Source organism: Castanea sativa, chromosome 12 (assembly GCF_040712315.1).
Source record: "Castanea sativa cultivar Marrone di Chiusa Pesio chromosome 12, ASM4071231v1".
NCBI classification, from domain to species: Eukaryota; Viridiplantae; Streptophyta; class Magnoliopsida; order Fagales; family Fagaceae; genus Castanea; species Castanea sativa.
In genome coordinates this window covers 39,698,344-39,713,440 of record NC_134024.1, presented here as the reverse complement: position 1 = coordinate 39,713,440, position 15,097 = coordinate 39,698,344, and the positions used below count along the sequence as shown (strand labels likewise).

At 32.0% G+C, this 15,097-nt stretch overlaps 1 protein-coding gene, 1 long non-coding RNA gene and 1 pseudogene across 2 annotated transcripts; 2 read left to right on the top strand and 1 right to left on the bottom strand.

Annotated features, from left to right (window-relative positions):
* Positions 1-90: 90 nt before the first annotated feature.
* On the top strand, positions 91-1,157 carry LOC142618379 (pentatricopeptide repeat-containing protein At4g16470-like; annotated as a pseudogene).
* A 7,190-nt stretch (positions 1,158-8,347) lies between these two features.
* Positions 8,348-9,815, top strand: LOC142620953 (putative glutathione S-transferase). Its single transcript, XM_075794275.1, has 2 exons — positions 8,348-8,701; positions 9,172-9,815. The coding sequence occupies exons 1-2, from the start codon at positions 8,393-8,395 to the stop codon at positions 9,529-9,531; spliced, it is 669 nt and encodes a 222-aa protein (XP_075650390.1). The 5' UTR covers positions 8,348-8,392; the 3' UTR covers positions 9,532-9,815.
* Positions 9,816-10,277: 462 nt separating this feature from the next.
* Positions 10,278-13,667, bottom strand: LOC142618528 (uncharacterized). Its single transcript, XR_012841308.1, has 3 exons — positions 13,613-13,667; positions 11,337-11,363; positions 10,278-10,658 (listed from the first exon to the last, which is right to left on the bottom strand). It is a non-coding gene; the product is annotated as an uncharacterized LOC142618528 (long non-coding RNA).
* Between the last annotated feature and the right edge of the window lie 1,430 nt (positions 13,668-15,097).

The following is a 15,097-nucleotide window of genomic DNA, read 5'->3' as shown; positions in this document are numbered from 1 at the left end:
TTACTATATACAGACTTATGTATGTAATGTGATTTTTGTAAAGCTCAAGGTTTGATGGAATTGGCATGCGTAATTGCATATATTATTTTTAGAATTGGGAAAGAGTAGATTTTGGCAATGTACTGGTTCAATTGATGGAATGTGATTATCACCAGCTTTCAGGTTGAGCCTTACAAGAGCCAACTCCAATTGGATAAAAAAATTAGAGGGTCTTTGTATTTTGGGAAGATTGAGGGAAGCTGAGGGGCTGTTGTGCACTATGGTAGTGCAAGTGGAACCAAGAACCTATGCTCTTCTATTGCAGGAATGCGTATTTAGGAAAGAGTATAAGAAGGGGAGAAGAATCCATGCACTAACGGTTGTTGTTGGATATGATCCCAATGAGTATTTGAAGACTAAATTGTTGATATTGTATGTGAAATCAGGGGATCTAGGAACTGCTCACGTTCTATTTGATAATTTGCAGGGGAAAAGCTTGGTTTCATGGAATGCAATGATTGTAGGGTATGTGCAAAAGGGGCTTGAAGAAGTGGGGTAAATCTTTATTACAAGATGAAACAGACTGGTTTTATACCAGACCAGTATACCTTTGCATCAGTCTTCAGAGCTTATGCCACTTTAGCAACACTCGAGCATGGGAAACAGGCCCATGATGTCATGATCAAGTGTCAAATTAGGGAAAATGTGGTAGTCAATAGTGCCCTTATGGACATGTACTTTAAATGCAGTAGTTTATCTGATGGGCATTGGGTATTTGACAAGTCTTTAAATAGGAATGTTGTTATGCGGACTGCTTTAATCTCTGGCTATGGTCAGCATGGAAAAGTTGTAGGGGTTTCGAACCAAATTATGTTACTTTCCTTTCAGTTCTTTCTGCTTGCAGCCATGGAGGTTTGCTTGATGAGGGTTGGGCATATTTCTCATCTATGACCAAAGATTATGGAATTCAGCCAAGAGGACAACATTATGCAACTATAGTTGATCTTTTAGGGCGTGCTGGCCGGTTACAAGAAGCGTATGAATTTGGTAAAGCTTGTAAGGATCACTCAGTGATATGAGGTGCTTCGCTTGGGCCTTGACGGGTTCATGGAGATATAAATTGTAGATTTTAGAGAATAAAATCAAAATTTTCCTAAATTTTAAAGATATAAATTGTAATTCAATCTTTTATAATATATTGAAACTGAAGAAAAACAACTGTTAGTCTGTTACTTGCTAAAGAATTATTTAGGATGAAATGCCTCAAAAGAATTATTTTATGAGGAATGATAAATTCTTTTTTAACAATACAGCAATCATATTGATTCTCAAAAATAAATAAATAAAATAAAAATTACAAAATCATCTGGTAGAGAAGGTTTCAGGAAGCACCTAACGGTCCAACCCACTATTTAAATTTGAACATATTTTCTAGGATAGTAGTACCCTCAATTTTAAATTAAGACCTTATATGTGTTCAGAAATTTAGTCTGGCACTAATAGTTAGCTGCCCTTACCTAACCTGTTATATTAACCTAAAACTTTGATTTTTAAAATAATATGATACGAATGTATTGTGGTATATAGAAGTTAGAATAATCTGTGTTTTATTTTTCCTAGGCTTTGTCGTCAGTGTTTGAAATCCTTGAGTGGATAACACACTGCGTGTCATATTAAAAAAATCAGAATAGCTGGCCATCCATGGTATATGACTGAGTCTATGAGCAGTACTATTGCTACAAATTTACTCCTTCAGTGGATAATGATGTGAAAATGCTAAAGTTCTTATTAACTTTACTATAAAAATATTAGAGATTAATGTGTTATCAATCATTTTTATTGTTACACCATTTTGTAAATCTTACATAAGTAAAATTTGTAGTAGTAGACTATAGATTGATGTAGCATTGAATCACGTTGCTGCCACTTCAGCAATATAAAAATATTAGTTTATTTTTGTAATTGGTAAAATATCAATTTATAAACCTTTTGAATCAATTTTTAAACGATGGTAGGAATATTACAAATTTTATCATATAGGTGTTACAAATTAATGTCACTAATCTAATAAAATTCTCTATCCTAGCATCATTCATTTTACATTACAGAATCTTGATCCACCATCTATCTATATATTACTATAAGTTAAAGCGTAGCATTTAATGTTGCTACGCTCACGTTGAGCTACATCAGCAGTCACATCATCATTTTTTAGGTCCAACTTTTTACATATATTTTTTAAACATTTTTCTCATTTAAGGTGACTTAAAAACACCATTATTTAAAAATTAAAATATCTTTTAACCATTATTTTTATTATTAATTTTCCAAAACTCTCTTTTCCTTTTACCTCTTCATCTCCTCACTACTTTCTACCTTAATATCATTCTTTCTCTACCTTTTTATCTTCATTTATTTTAACTCTTCTGATTCTCAACATTTTACTATAAATTTGACATTTTCTTTTTCATTCTATGCATAGTTTTCTCATAAAAAAAAAAGGTTACCTCTCTCTCTCTCTCTCTCTCAATTTGTTTTTATTTTTTGTTTGATTTTTTTTATTGCATCAATTGTTTAGGTTGATTAATTTTTGTGTCAATTAGAATTCTACTTTGGGCTGATGCAATTTCGTTTTGTGTTTTAAGTTGTTATCTTTTATATTCTCTTTGATTAAATATTATCCTACTGCATTATACATATAATATATAATAATATAATGTTATTATATTACATAGAATGACTTGGATAATTTGATGTTTATTGTTATATATTTTATTTTTACTCTTTTTTCTTCTCTTATTTTATTTAACATTTAAATCCATTCACATCCTCTATACTATTAGATTATGTAGCACAAATCAAGAAAAATGACTAGACACAAACCTGCCTTCCTTTACCATACATTGGGGGAATCAAAATATTTGTATGATAAAGGGTCATATAATTTATAATTTAGATAGCACTCTTTGAATGTGTCTAGGCCTATAGGTTGAGCAATTTGCAGCCTTAAAAGCCTATTGAGAATGAACTTTTTGAATCAAGACTAAAAAAATATGAACTACTATATATCATTTAGATAAAAACTTTTATCATAGATACATTATTTTTTTTTTTTGCACAAATTTAAATAACACAAACTTAATAATTTTATGTTATGTGTTAGCATCGTCTCTAATTCTTCTTCTTCTTCTCAAAAATATTATGTATCATCTTTAAAAGATGCCAACAATATTGATCTTAAGGGAAAAGTTACATAAAATATTAAGAAAAATATGTTTTACATTACAATCTACTAAAAATGCTTTTTAAATATTTAAACGTTTCTATTTTTCATATCATTGATGTGTTCTACAACTACCATATGTGTTAACTTAAGTCTTAATATTCTTAAATTGTTTCGGCAAAAAGAAAGAAAAAAAAAAGTTGTCACAAAAGAAGAGTTCATGTAAAATTTTTTACAAAATGAAATATCTGTTTTATAAGGCCACCAAACTTGATAATTTACAAATGACGGAACTACTCACAACAATATTTGCATAATTATATAGTTCCAACTAAAGCAATCAAATATACTTTTAGTCTTCAAAAACACATATCTACTAGTGGTTAAACATTCATCTTGGGTAGTTTTAACTTTTTATATAATTTTACCTTTACATATTCGTCTATTTTAATTTTTTTTTCAGAAAAAAAAAACTTTAGTTTAGATATTTATAAGTAAACAATGAAATAATGATTTATGAATAAAAAAAAATTATCTATACATATTTATCTTGTGCGGTTGTAACTTTACATATAATTTTGCATTTATATATTCATCTACTTTAATTTAGATGTTTATAACTTAATAATGAAATCTATAAACAAGGTAATTAAAACAATCATATTTCTACAATTCAAAAAGCCACAATTTCTTTTTCTTTTTCTTTTTCTTAAAAAGGGTCTTTTACATTTGCTTGGAATTATTTTTTAAATATTTTGTACAAAAACTTTGACATACCACTAGCCTAACCACTTCATACATTAAAAAATATTTAAGGCTCATTATTACTTCCGTTAATATATTATGGATATCTTAATTGATTGACACCTAACTAGAGAAATGCCTTTCATATTTCCTTAAAAATTCGGAAGGAAAAAATAACCCTTTGACATACCACTAGCATAACTACATCGACACCTATTTAAGTCATCCATGATATCTATTTCTTAATGATAACCATAAAAACAGCTAGCAAGGGAACATACAAAGTAATAAAGAATAATGAAGGAAGAAAAATAAAATGAAATTAAACATCAATTAATAACCATTATTTGGAAAATAAAAAGGTGGTCAAGAGAAGTAAGAAATAAAATAGAGATGGCTATACAGTGGACATTGAAAACTTTATAGTGCAATAAAATCAACCATGACATTCACTTAATTAAATCAGTAATCAACAACTAAATATAATCATACAAAATTTATACTTAAAACTAATCAAACTCTAACTAGAGAAATTATATTTCCTATCATAACTAAAAATGAGATGTTCTTCGGTAATATAGAAATTATATTAGAAATAAAGTTGAAAAATTTTATAATCTTATTTTTTAACATTTCATTTAACCTTTTATATATATATATATATAATGGGTTCAAGTTACACCTGGTGTAACTATTGTAAAGTTACACCTTTTTTACACCGTAAATTTGTAAGTGATCTAACGGCTAAAAAAAATATCATTAAATGCTATTACTTTCAACCTCATTCATAATTAATACTAGCAATTTATCTCTCCTTATTTATTTATTTTCACTTGATTAAAGGGCACATTGCCATTTTTAACGACTAACGTTTCTATACTTGGAAAAGAGAACTATACAGAGACAAAAAACTATACGGCTAACAACTTACATTGGATAGCTTTTTTGAACTAAAATGAATATGGTTCTAATTGATCACACGGGAGAAAAAAAGTAATCAAGCACAAGGAGAAAATTCAATGGATTCACAACCAATTAGTTCCAGTCAACTCTTTAAAAAAAAAAAAAAAGTTAGTTCTAGTCTAATTAAAAATGAACTTGTTCTTCTTAATCGATCAAATAAAAAATTAACTACTATTTCCAAGCACTTAGCTGAAGTTACTTCACCATAGAGGCTCAAAATTTGTGCTTGTATTTTTCATTTTCACCATCTCTTTCTTGCGGATAGTATTGCCTGTGTGTTGAACTTGTAGATCTTGCCGAAGCTAATAGTCAAGTAGTAAGGAATATGCTATAATTAACATTGTGAAATGGACTTGCAAAAATAATTTCTTTGCTGATACCATTTGTAACAACTTCTATTAATTTGTCTTCTAACACATTTCCGAAAAGTTAGCTTTCATCATTATTATGCTTCGTGAATCAATCATTCACTCTAATCTTGAATGCTAGCTAATATATGTCCTTTTTGGTTACACGGTGATGTTTGGATTAACCCTAAGAAAATTGAAGAACTCTACTTCTGCAAAATTGAGAACATATTCTGAAACAATGCTTATGTAACTCCTGTGATATGATAGAAGTTTAGCACTTTAGGAAAACCTTTTTTTTTTCCTTCTTATTTTGTTTATTTCATCTACTGTGGAATTGTTTAAAATTTTATCCATGCCCACATGAATGATTCAGTTCATTCTTTTTCAGATGGCTATGACATGCCTTCAACTCCATTCTGAAATGGCCCTCCAAGCTACCCGAGCACTAGAATAAGCAGAAAGCACATTCAACGCAAAGGCTGTTGTTCTCCCTTTCAAATAAAAAATGAACTAAAATGGCAGTTTACCCTCAAATCAAGCAAAAAACAATAAATAAGGAGAGAGAGAAAATACTAGTATTAATTATGAATAAGATGGAAAGTAATAGCATTTAATGATTTTTTTTTAGCCATTAGATTACTTACAAATTTAAGGTGTTAAAAAAGTGTAACTTTATAAGAGTTACACCAGGTGTAACTTGAACCCATATATATATATATTGTGGGGGGTAAAAATGCTTGAAGGCACATTTGGGCCTTGGGCCTGGTTAGTTGATATAAGTCTATTCAAATTCAGAGTTTTTTGGGCCCACAGGTTAGTCCGCACTACAATGGTCCGAGGAGTAGTCCGAGGTGGAATATCTCCTCGGACAGGCCCAGTAAAGGCCATGCGACTTGCTAAAGGGCTTAAAGACCGAATTCTGGAAGGTCTGCTGGGTAAAGGCGTGATCCAAGCACCCATTAGAAGCAGGAACGTTGGAGAAATATCTGAGGAAAAAGCTGCTACCACCACATTAAAGGCCCTACATCTACCTATCTGACCGCATTAATGGATAAATGACCTCTTAATAGTAGTATTCAACCTTCCAGCTATGATTTTGAAGACTTTAAGAAAGTGATGGGTGGGACAAGTATCCAGGAGAAAGATCTGTGTTACACGTGGATGAAACAGGGAAGAAGAAGAGGGATATAAGAAGACGAGAGAGGAAGAAAAGTGAGGGGGATTCTCTTTTGAAAACCAAAAATTGTAACATTTTGCTTAAAGAAAGAAAGGCTATACAAATTGTCTTTGGTTTACGTTCAAGGAGGGTTTTTTGTCACATTCATTTGAACCTGGTATAGGCTGCGGCATTCTAGCTTGTTTATCAACTTTCCAATATCCCTATCCTAGGTTTCAAACTCATACTCTACAAATTTCATTGTATAAGGTTTTTTGGGCCTGAGCCCATCACTCGTTTTGGGTTCGGGTACAAATTGTGCACTTACATTATATATATATATATATATATATATATATATATATATATATATATATATATATATATATATAATCATAATCTTCATACACCATGACTTAAAAAAATTTAATGAATAGTTCTTCCTCTTATTTAATGTCTATGTTATGCAAATCATTAACTAATAAATATATGATAATGATAAAAAAAAAAAAAAAAATTTAAAAACGTTATAGACAAGATTATGAAAAATATGATAAAACTATTTTTTATTTTTTTAAAAAACTATTTATAAAGTCTAGGGACTAAAATAGTATTTTACTTAAAAAATTATCACGCGCAACGCATGGGTTTGCGACTAGCATGAATAAAAGTCGATGCAAATACCAAAAAGATAAACACATGTAAAATAAGTGATACATGTAACATATTCAAAATATGCAAAACGAACAACAGCCAACCCCAATTTGATTAAATCACACACCTAATTAAGCATCTTGATATGGGGTAAGTGGGTATGGATTTAATTAACTGGGTATGGATTTAATTGGGTATGCATCATGAAAGAAGTCACATACAACCTATATTTAACTTGTAGGAAAGTTTACACTTTGATACATCCATCAAATTCAGCCCATCCCAGTCTGATCAGCTTCTGTTTAGAGTAAAATTGGCCTGTAAGTGAATTAATCCCATCTTCAATTCTCTCTTTTTCTCCTAAGAAAATAAACAAAAATATGTAAATCTTATTAAGCCATCAGATTTGAACATTCTCTCGTTCAATTCTCTCTTTTTCTCCTAAGAAAATAGACAAAAATATGTAAATCTTATTATGCCATCAGATTTGAACATTCTCTCGTGGAATTTAAGGACTTCTAACATGTGGACTGAGATGCCAAAAGTTTCACTTTCATACCACTGGAAATATCTTCACCTCTCTTTGTTATTAAAAGTAAACTAGATCAAGAGGCATGACATGTGAAAGATAAAAACCAAGCATGGCAAAAATTCTTAAGTCTTCCCTTCTTCTCCTTCAAATTTTCTTGCACTCCTATATTACATTTATGATTATTCTTTCTTTTTTTTTTTAGAGAGTTTCAACCTATAGCGTCCGCTCTTAATGATCGCTCTTTATCATCAGATTAAGACACCAATCAGTTTTTGGTGTAGGCAGGAATTGAACCCCAGATCTCTTATACAATCATCAGAGACTTTACCAGTTGAGCTAACTGGAACCCATACATTTATGATTATTCTTATAATAAATAAAAATATAATTACAAAGTACATTACTCTTTATTAAATTAGTTTAAATTGTATAAAAATTTTAATAAAACTACCATAAAAATAATTATCATGCGCAACGCGCAAGTTCGCAACTAGTTCAAAGTAAACTTGCTTTTATCAGTGTTTTCAAGGCATCCAACCTAATTTATCTAGTAAAACGTAATTTCATTTTTTGCAAAATAAAGAATGATTTGTACAGTAGTGAACCTGACCTTTAGTCAACAATAGATCAATAAAAATGACATCTTCCAAATTTTTTATTTTTTAATTTGATGAATAAACAAATACTTATTCTAATTGACCAACCATAAGCTTGTAGATAAAGCCAGGGAATCAATTTGACTAGTTATATATGAACTCACTCGGGCAGGAAGACAGAAAATCTGAGTAAGAATGGAAGAAGTAAAGTTAATAGGATTTTGGCCTAGTGGTTATGTTTACAGAGTTATATGGGCTCTGAAACTCAAGGGTATCAAATATGAATATTTAGAAGAGGATATATTTAACAAGACTGAATTGCTTTTGAAGTACAACCCAGTGCATAAGAAGGTTCCTGTGCTTCTTCATGGTGGGAAACCCATCCCGGAATCTACTGTCATTCTCGAATACCTTGAAGAGAAGTGGCCACAGAACCCCTTGCTTCCAGATGATCCTCATGAGAGAGCTGTGGCTCGGTTCTGGACTAAGTTTGGAGAGGACAAGGTAATTCTACTACTAATAATAATTCAGATTAGCTTGCATAAAATCACAACTATAACTTCTTTTCTTATTTATTGTTTTTGGGCTACAAACAATAAGTCTATGATATAATTTTTTACAATTATTGACATGTTTTGTAGTGACTAATGCATAATAAAAGTGATGTCAAATGATAAATTAAAGTGAAAGTAATGTTCCAATCACAATATGTCATACCAGCAACTTGTGAAGCTATTAAAAATATCATGTTCTTAGCATTCCTTCACTACAAATCTTACTTTCTTTTATACATTTGTAAGTTTCAAAAGTATTTCTTTCAAATGTCATTTGACTAAAGATGCCAAAAAAGGAGAAAATCATAAAAGGTGATTGTCTTTGCACACAAAAAAAGTCTGAACAACAAAGATTTTTTTTTCCAAACCCAGATAAGATGGAGTGCTACCTCTTTCAACTTGATGCTTTATGTGATTTAGATGAAAATCTTTTTAAGCTTCTATGTAACTTGTGGAGAAGAACAAGTGAAAGCCACAAAAGAAGTGCAAGAACTTCTGAGAATCCTAGAAGAGCATGGTCTTGGTGAAAAGAAGTATTTTGGTGGCAATAAAATAGGATTGGTCAACATAGCTTTTGGGTGGATAGCTTGCTTTCTGGAATTTCTGGAACAAGCAGCTGGGGTCAAAGTCTTGGAAGATAATAGCTTCCCTCGTTTACAGGCATGGATCAAAAACTTCAACGAGATTCCAGTGGTTAAAGAGAGCCTACCTGATCGCAATGCACTGTCAACATATTTCAAGGGAACAAGAGAATACTTGCTCTCCTCAGCAGCATCATAAACATCAAACATTACTAGCATCAGCTTGGTTTCTAATTCAATAGCTTGTGTTCTCTCATTCTCTGAATCTAATTCTCAAGTTTCGTTATTCTACAAATAAGTTTGCATGGCTGAGTGCAAAAGACAGGGCATTGTGACTGGCATTTTACTAGATGTACAATTCTGCTCTACATGTAGAGGCTTGCTATTATGTAGTTTTTTTTTCTTATTCTCACTAAAAACAGGCGAGTGATGACTATGAGACCAATTTCTAGATATATTATGAGAGCCAAATAAATTGATTTTTCCTTCTTTTTTTTTGTTGTAAAACAAAAATTGTGGAGTGTTTTCAATTTGCAGTTCATAAATTTCACCCCTTTTTCCTAAATAATCTAACAACCAAAAACATAAATCTCATATTTTGTCATTTCCAATACAGGTTCCAAGTTTCCTTGCACATTGAAGTAGCAGAAATGATCTCAGGTTGCCATTGCTTGAAAATTTATCCATCTTTTGTAACTTAGTTTAGAGTAATCGGTTCCTAAAAATCACATGATTTTTTTTTTCCAGACCATTCTCTTTATACCCTTACAATTATTCATCCATCTTTAGATATATGGATATCAGTGAATCCATAAGAAGCTCAGTAATTTCATGACCCCAAGTTATTTCTCACTTCCGAAATCTCAGCACAGTTATTTCCTCATTAAACTATTTGGTACTTCCAAAACATGGAATGTAACTTAAAAACCAAAAATAAGAAATAAAATAACAAAGCAATCGAAATAAGAAAAAAAGGGGAGTGAGCGGGGGGTTGGAGGGGATAGTAATAAAGTTACATTCAAATAAATGTACAGTTCCAACCACACCCACAGGTACCCTCAGCATTTAGATGCGCATACCCTTCATCAACTGCCAGAACTTCAGGATTTTATATGAATTTACTAGCTAAGAAGGTTCACTGTAAATCTAATTCATGATATTTGCAGAGACAGAAATGTGATATGTTTTCTTGTGAAATCCCAGGTTGGCATGAAGAACAGGTTCTTTGAATGACTACATGTCCGAGGGACTAGCTCTCTGTATTCTTAGTATTAGCTTCTAATAGCAAAGGTTCGAGTTCACCTTTTCGGTACAGCTTCACTGTGTCTACATTATAAAAAGAAACAAACGTATAAAAAAGAAAATAAAATAAAGGAGGAGAAGAAGAAGAAGAAAGAGGAGAAGACATTCTTCATACTTGTCTTTTATGTAAGAAATATACATGTAAACCTCACGCCACCCCCTCTCTCTCCAAAATAAAAATAAAAACCCTGAGAGAATTCTTTTAACTAGTGTAATCCAAATCTATGGCAGTCATTAGAATGACAAACATAGATTATTGTTGGTGCCAAAATGTAATGCCAGAAATATAGAAGTGTGGTCAACATGAAATAGATTGATGCATAAGCAGTTGCAGGCCAAGAATTTGGGAATCACTAGGAAGTAAATAAATGAAAATTTTAATTTGGGTGGCCACTATATCCATGAATTTATCGAAGATATAAGATGAATTTCAGGAACATTATAGAAAAAGCTAAGGGGAGAAAAGGTGAATGTTATGATATTAACTGTCAGATATATTTACCTGTATGTTTATTGTATAAAAGACAAGCATGAAGAATGTATTTTCCTTCTTCCTTTTCCTTTTAATAATCATACACTGTTACCTAAACCAATAAGTAAAACACAAGGTTTTGAACCCCTTACTTCCCCCCTACAAAGGAGGAGAGACAACACTCAACTACATAAACCAATGGGTAAAAGATAATGGAAGAAAAGCTGTACCTGTACACCCGCCAATATGATTGCCCCCTGGTCATGGATAACAGTAAGAATAAGTATCTATTTTCAATAATATCAATATCCAAATAAATCCGTTATAGAAAATACAGCATAAGAAAAACTAATTATTGCTTCAAAACCAACATTAAATCATATCTTTTCTAAATGGCTCTGATAATTTTCCCATCATCAAATGAATAGTTACTAGTTTGAAAAGAAACATGCATAAACAACATCAGGTCTTACGTTGTCAACTGATGCTTTCACATTGTTAAAATATTTTTTCTGGCATCATTTTTAAATTGGAAATTGTCATGATTGATGTCATATCTTCAATGATACTGTTATTAGGCGAGGGATCAAAAACAATGGGGTAATCATCATTGCATTCTTTATTTATGAACAAAGGCCATCAGAAGAAAGTCATAGCTCATCTTGTATTGACTTGTAAGATCACAACAATGGACGTAATTTGAAGGACAAACTGAGATAAACATCTTGCAATGGATAATTTGCCAAATATTCTGAACGAAAAAGCATCATCTAAAAACAAAAAATGTAATATTCAATAATTATAATACTTAAGAGTTAAGACAGAACAATATCTATGGCCTTACATTCATGGTCAACAGATTTTTTTATGATCTTCTAAATCAGATGACCCCATATATCGTAAAATAAATTAAGATTCATTTTCATTTTTATTTTTATTTTTTGAAATATTAAATTCATTTTGCACTCAAATGTCGAACCATTTTACTAGGGATAAATAAACTTCAATTCCCAGTTTCTTTTAGAATTTGGCAAGTTATAGAAGCCTGAACCCCTCATACATTAGCTGTCCAACTGTGAACTGATTCAACTTATTCCCAGCAAACAAATTGCAACTACGTTTGAGTTTGCTTCCAACAACCCTAAAAAGAGTCATTAACACAGCCAAATATTCAATGGCACTAGCTACTAAGGCTGTCCTCTGTTGGTTGTTATTTTATCTTTTCTATGTTTTAAATTCCAGAGACAATCAGGTGAGACTATTTGAGTGTCTACGTAGTATATACACTTCCAGATCCTGCTTTGACTGGATAGCAGTCTAAAATATTGCTGTCCAGTGTGTTTCACTCTAGCAGCATCCCCCTTTTTTATGGAATGGAAACTCATCAAGGTAGAGCCCTTTGACACAACCCTGAGGAGTAAACCACGGATACATGACCTACCTGCCAGAACTGTTCTCCTAGTGGGGACTCAAACCCAAGATGTCTGGGTTTACAGCTCATCCCAAGAGTCCAACCACTAGGCTGCATCCTGACAGGTTCTGGAAGCATCCCCTTTACCAAATGGATCCATCAAATCAGTACACATAAAGCTAAATTTTCAAGGTCCAAATTTCAATTTGAGTTGAACTTACTGGACATAAGATTTGGAACAACAGATGTATCTAAAATGAATACATGCATTAAGAAAAATTTTAAAAACACAAAATCATGACTACTAAATCCCAGTTATGAAGTTGGGACAGAATGTGCACCCTAAAGTCTTCAGAGATATACAACAGTTCAATCAAGCTATGCTTGCAAAACAAAAGTGGAGACTTACACAGGTCAAACAAAGCTAATTTCATAAGGTCTTTAGAGGAAGTTACTTCCATAACTAATCCTTAGAGCGAAAATAGGAAATGCATCAAGGAGTATCTGGGGTGTGAAAGCGATCTTATCTCAGGTAAAGTGGAGGATTGATGACGGGGAGAAAGTGAAGATTTGGAGTGACCATAGGCAGCCAAACCCTTCCACGTTCATGGAATCTTCAACTCAAATCATGTTGTCACCAGATGTGAGGTAAGCGATCTCTTTGACCGCTAAAACTGATTACTATCTTTCATCAAGACAAAAAATCCAATTATGAGAATGGTATATTCTCAGGATATGCTTGACAAGTTTTATAAATCTGCATGTCTTGCAGTCAAAGGAAGCAGTCACAACAGCAATAGGACATGAATCCTTAAGTTAAACTTGCACAATTCAAGAATATACACAGTGACATAGCTTATTATATTGGAAATTATGCTTTTACCATTTTTCAAATTCCATATGGGAAACACCCCTACATTTGTGCATATTAAAACAGCCAATGCAAACGTATACTTTTATCCATTTCAAAAATAAATTGAAGCAGTAATCACCATGTTGTTCAGGAGAAGAAAAACCAAAAGAAAAAGAAAAAATAAAAAGTATATTCTAGAAGTATTAGAATTAAATGTTAAGCATTACAAAAGTACAACTAACCAATAAAGACATTCGGTACAGTATGTTGGCCAGTAAAGCTCTCTAGAACCTTCTGCACTTGTGGCCCTTGGGGACCTGAAAGAGGGGAAAAATGAATAGGTAAGAGTATAATTGAACTGAAAGATAAGCACTACAAAAAAGAAATGGATAACCAAAGGTCCATTTTCGTAGGAACTGTCAATTAGGTGGCAAAGAACTAACTAACTAATTATATATACATATATATATATATATATATATATCAAACTTTTAGATATTTTTATTCAAGGAATGACTTCAAAAATTTTAAACATGGCAGTCACTAATATTCTCCAACAGCAATATTTGATATATCCCATGAGAAACAACATAATTAAGAAATAGGATCTCCATAGAAAGTTAATGATAGAATTAATTGATCAGTTGGTGGTTACAAATTGAAAACCAGGTTCCTGGCATGAATAACAGCAGAAATTGCCAGCGTAGTATACAGGGCACTGAGTCACTGACCAAATCAATAGGCATTTAAACCCAAAAAAAGTAAGAAAGAAGAAAATCCTTATGATATTGAATATGGCATCAGTCCTTATGTATAACATCATTTTTGGTAATTCAATATTGGGAGAGGGGGAATTTGAACCCTAGATGTCTCCATAGAAAGTTACCGATAGAATTAATTGATCAGTTGGTTATTCCAAGTTGAAACCAGGTTCCTGGCATCAACAACAGCAGAACTTGCCAACATGGTACACAGGGCACTGAGTCACTGACCAAATCAATAGGCATTTAAACCCACTTATCACCCAAAAAAAGTAAGAAAGAAGAAAATCCTGATGACATTGAATATGGCATCAGTCCATAACATCATTTTTGATAATTCAATATTGGGAGAGGGGGAATTTGAACCCTGAAAATCTCCTTTGGAAACACCAGAAGGTGCTAACCAATTAAGCTACAAGGCACTTGGCTGTCCTTGTGTATAACATCATATGATTAAAACAACTCAGCGAATCTTCCAGACACACACAATGACATTTTTTTCTCCGTGTTTAGGTACACACACGAACACATAAAAATTTTTTTTCTAAAAAACGAATGGGGAGGGAGTGAGCTTTCCCAATGAAAGAAATTTAAGACTCCGGCTTCTAAAATGCCTCAAAACATTAATGCCTAGACATGTCTTAACATATTATATCTGAAGAACAAGCAGGATCTTACAAGTCATAAATTCAAAATGCCTCAAACATCTTCCACTTAGACACAACTTAACATGTTGTAATATACCATTTTATGGGCTAATAAGAAGTTACAATATAACTCCACATATGTATTCAAAATCAGTCTTATAAGATAATCTGCATAAAAGTTGTCCAACTGTCATATATTCAAGTTCTTGGATTGCAGGCTCATTGGGGGATCAAAATAGATGGGGGGAGAACCTATGTTTCTTGAAGATTGGTATTGTCCTGTCCAATGTGTACAATATACATGAAAAGGAATAATCTA

Excerpts from the sequence above, each read along its gene's own strand:
- LOC142620953 (XM_075794275.1), top strand. The coding sequence starts at position 8,393 with ATGGAAGAAGTAAAGTTAATAGGATTTTGGCCTAGTGGTTATGTTTAC. Across the intron at positions 8,702-9,171 it reads CTAAGTTTGGAGAGGACAAG|ATGAAAATCTTTTTAAGCTT; the intron begins GTAATTCTACTA and ends TATGTGATTTAG.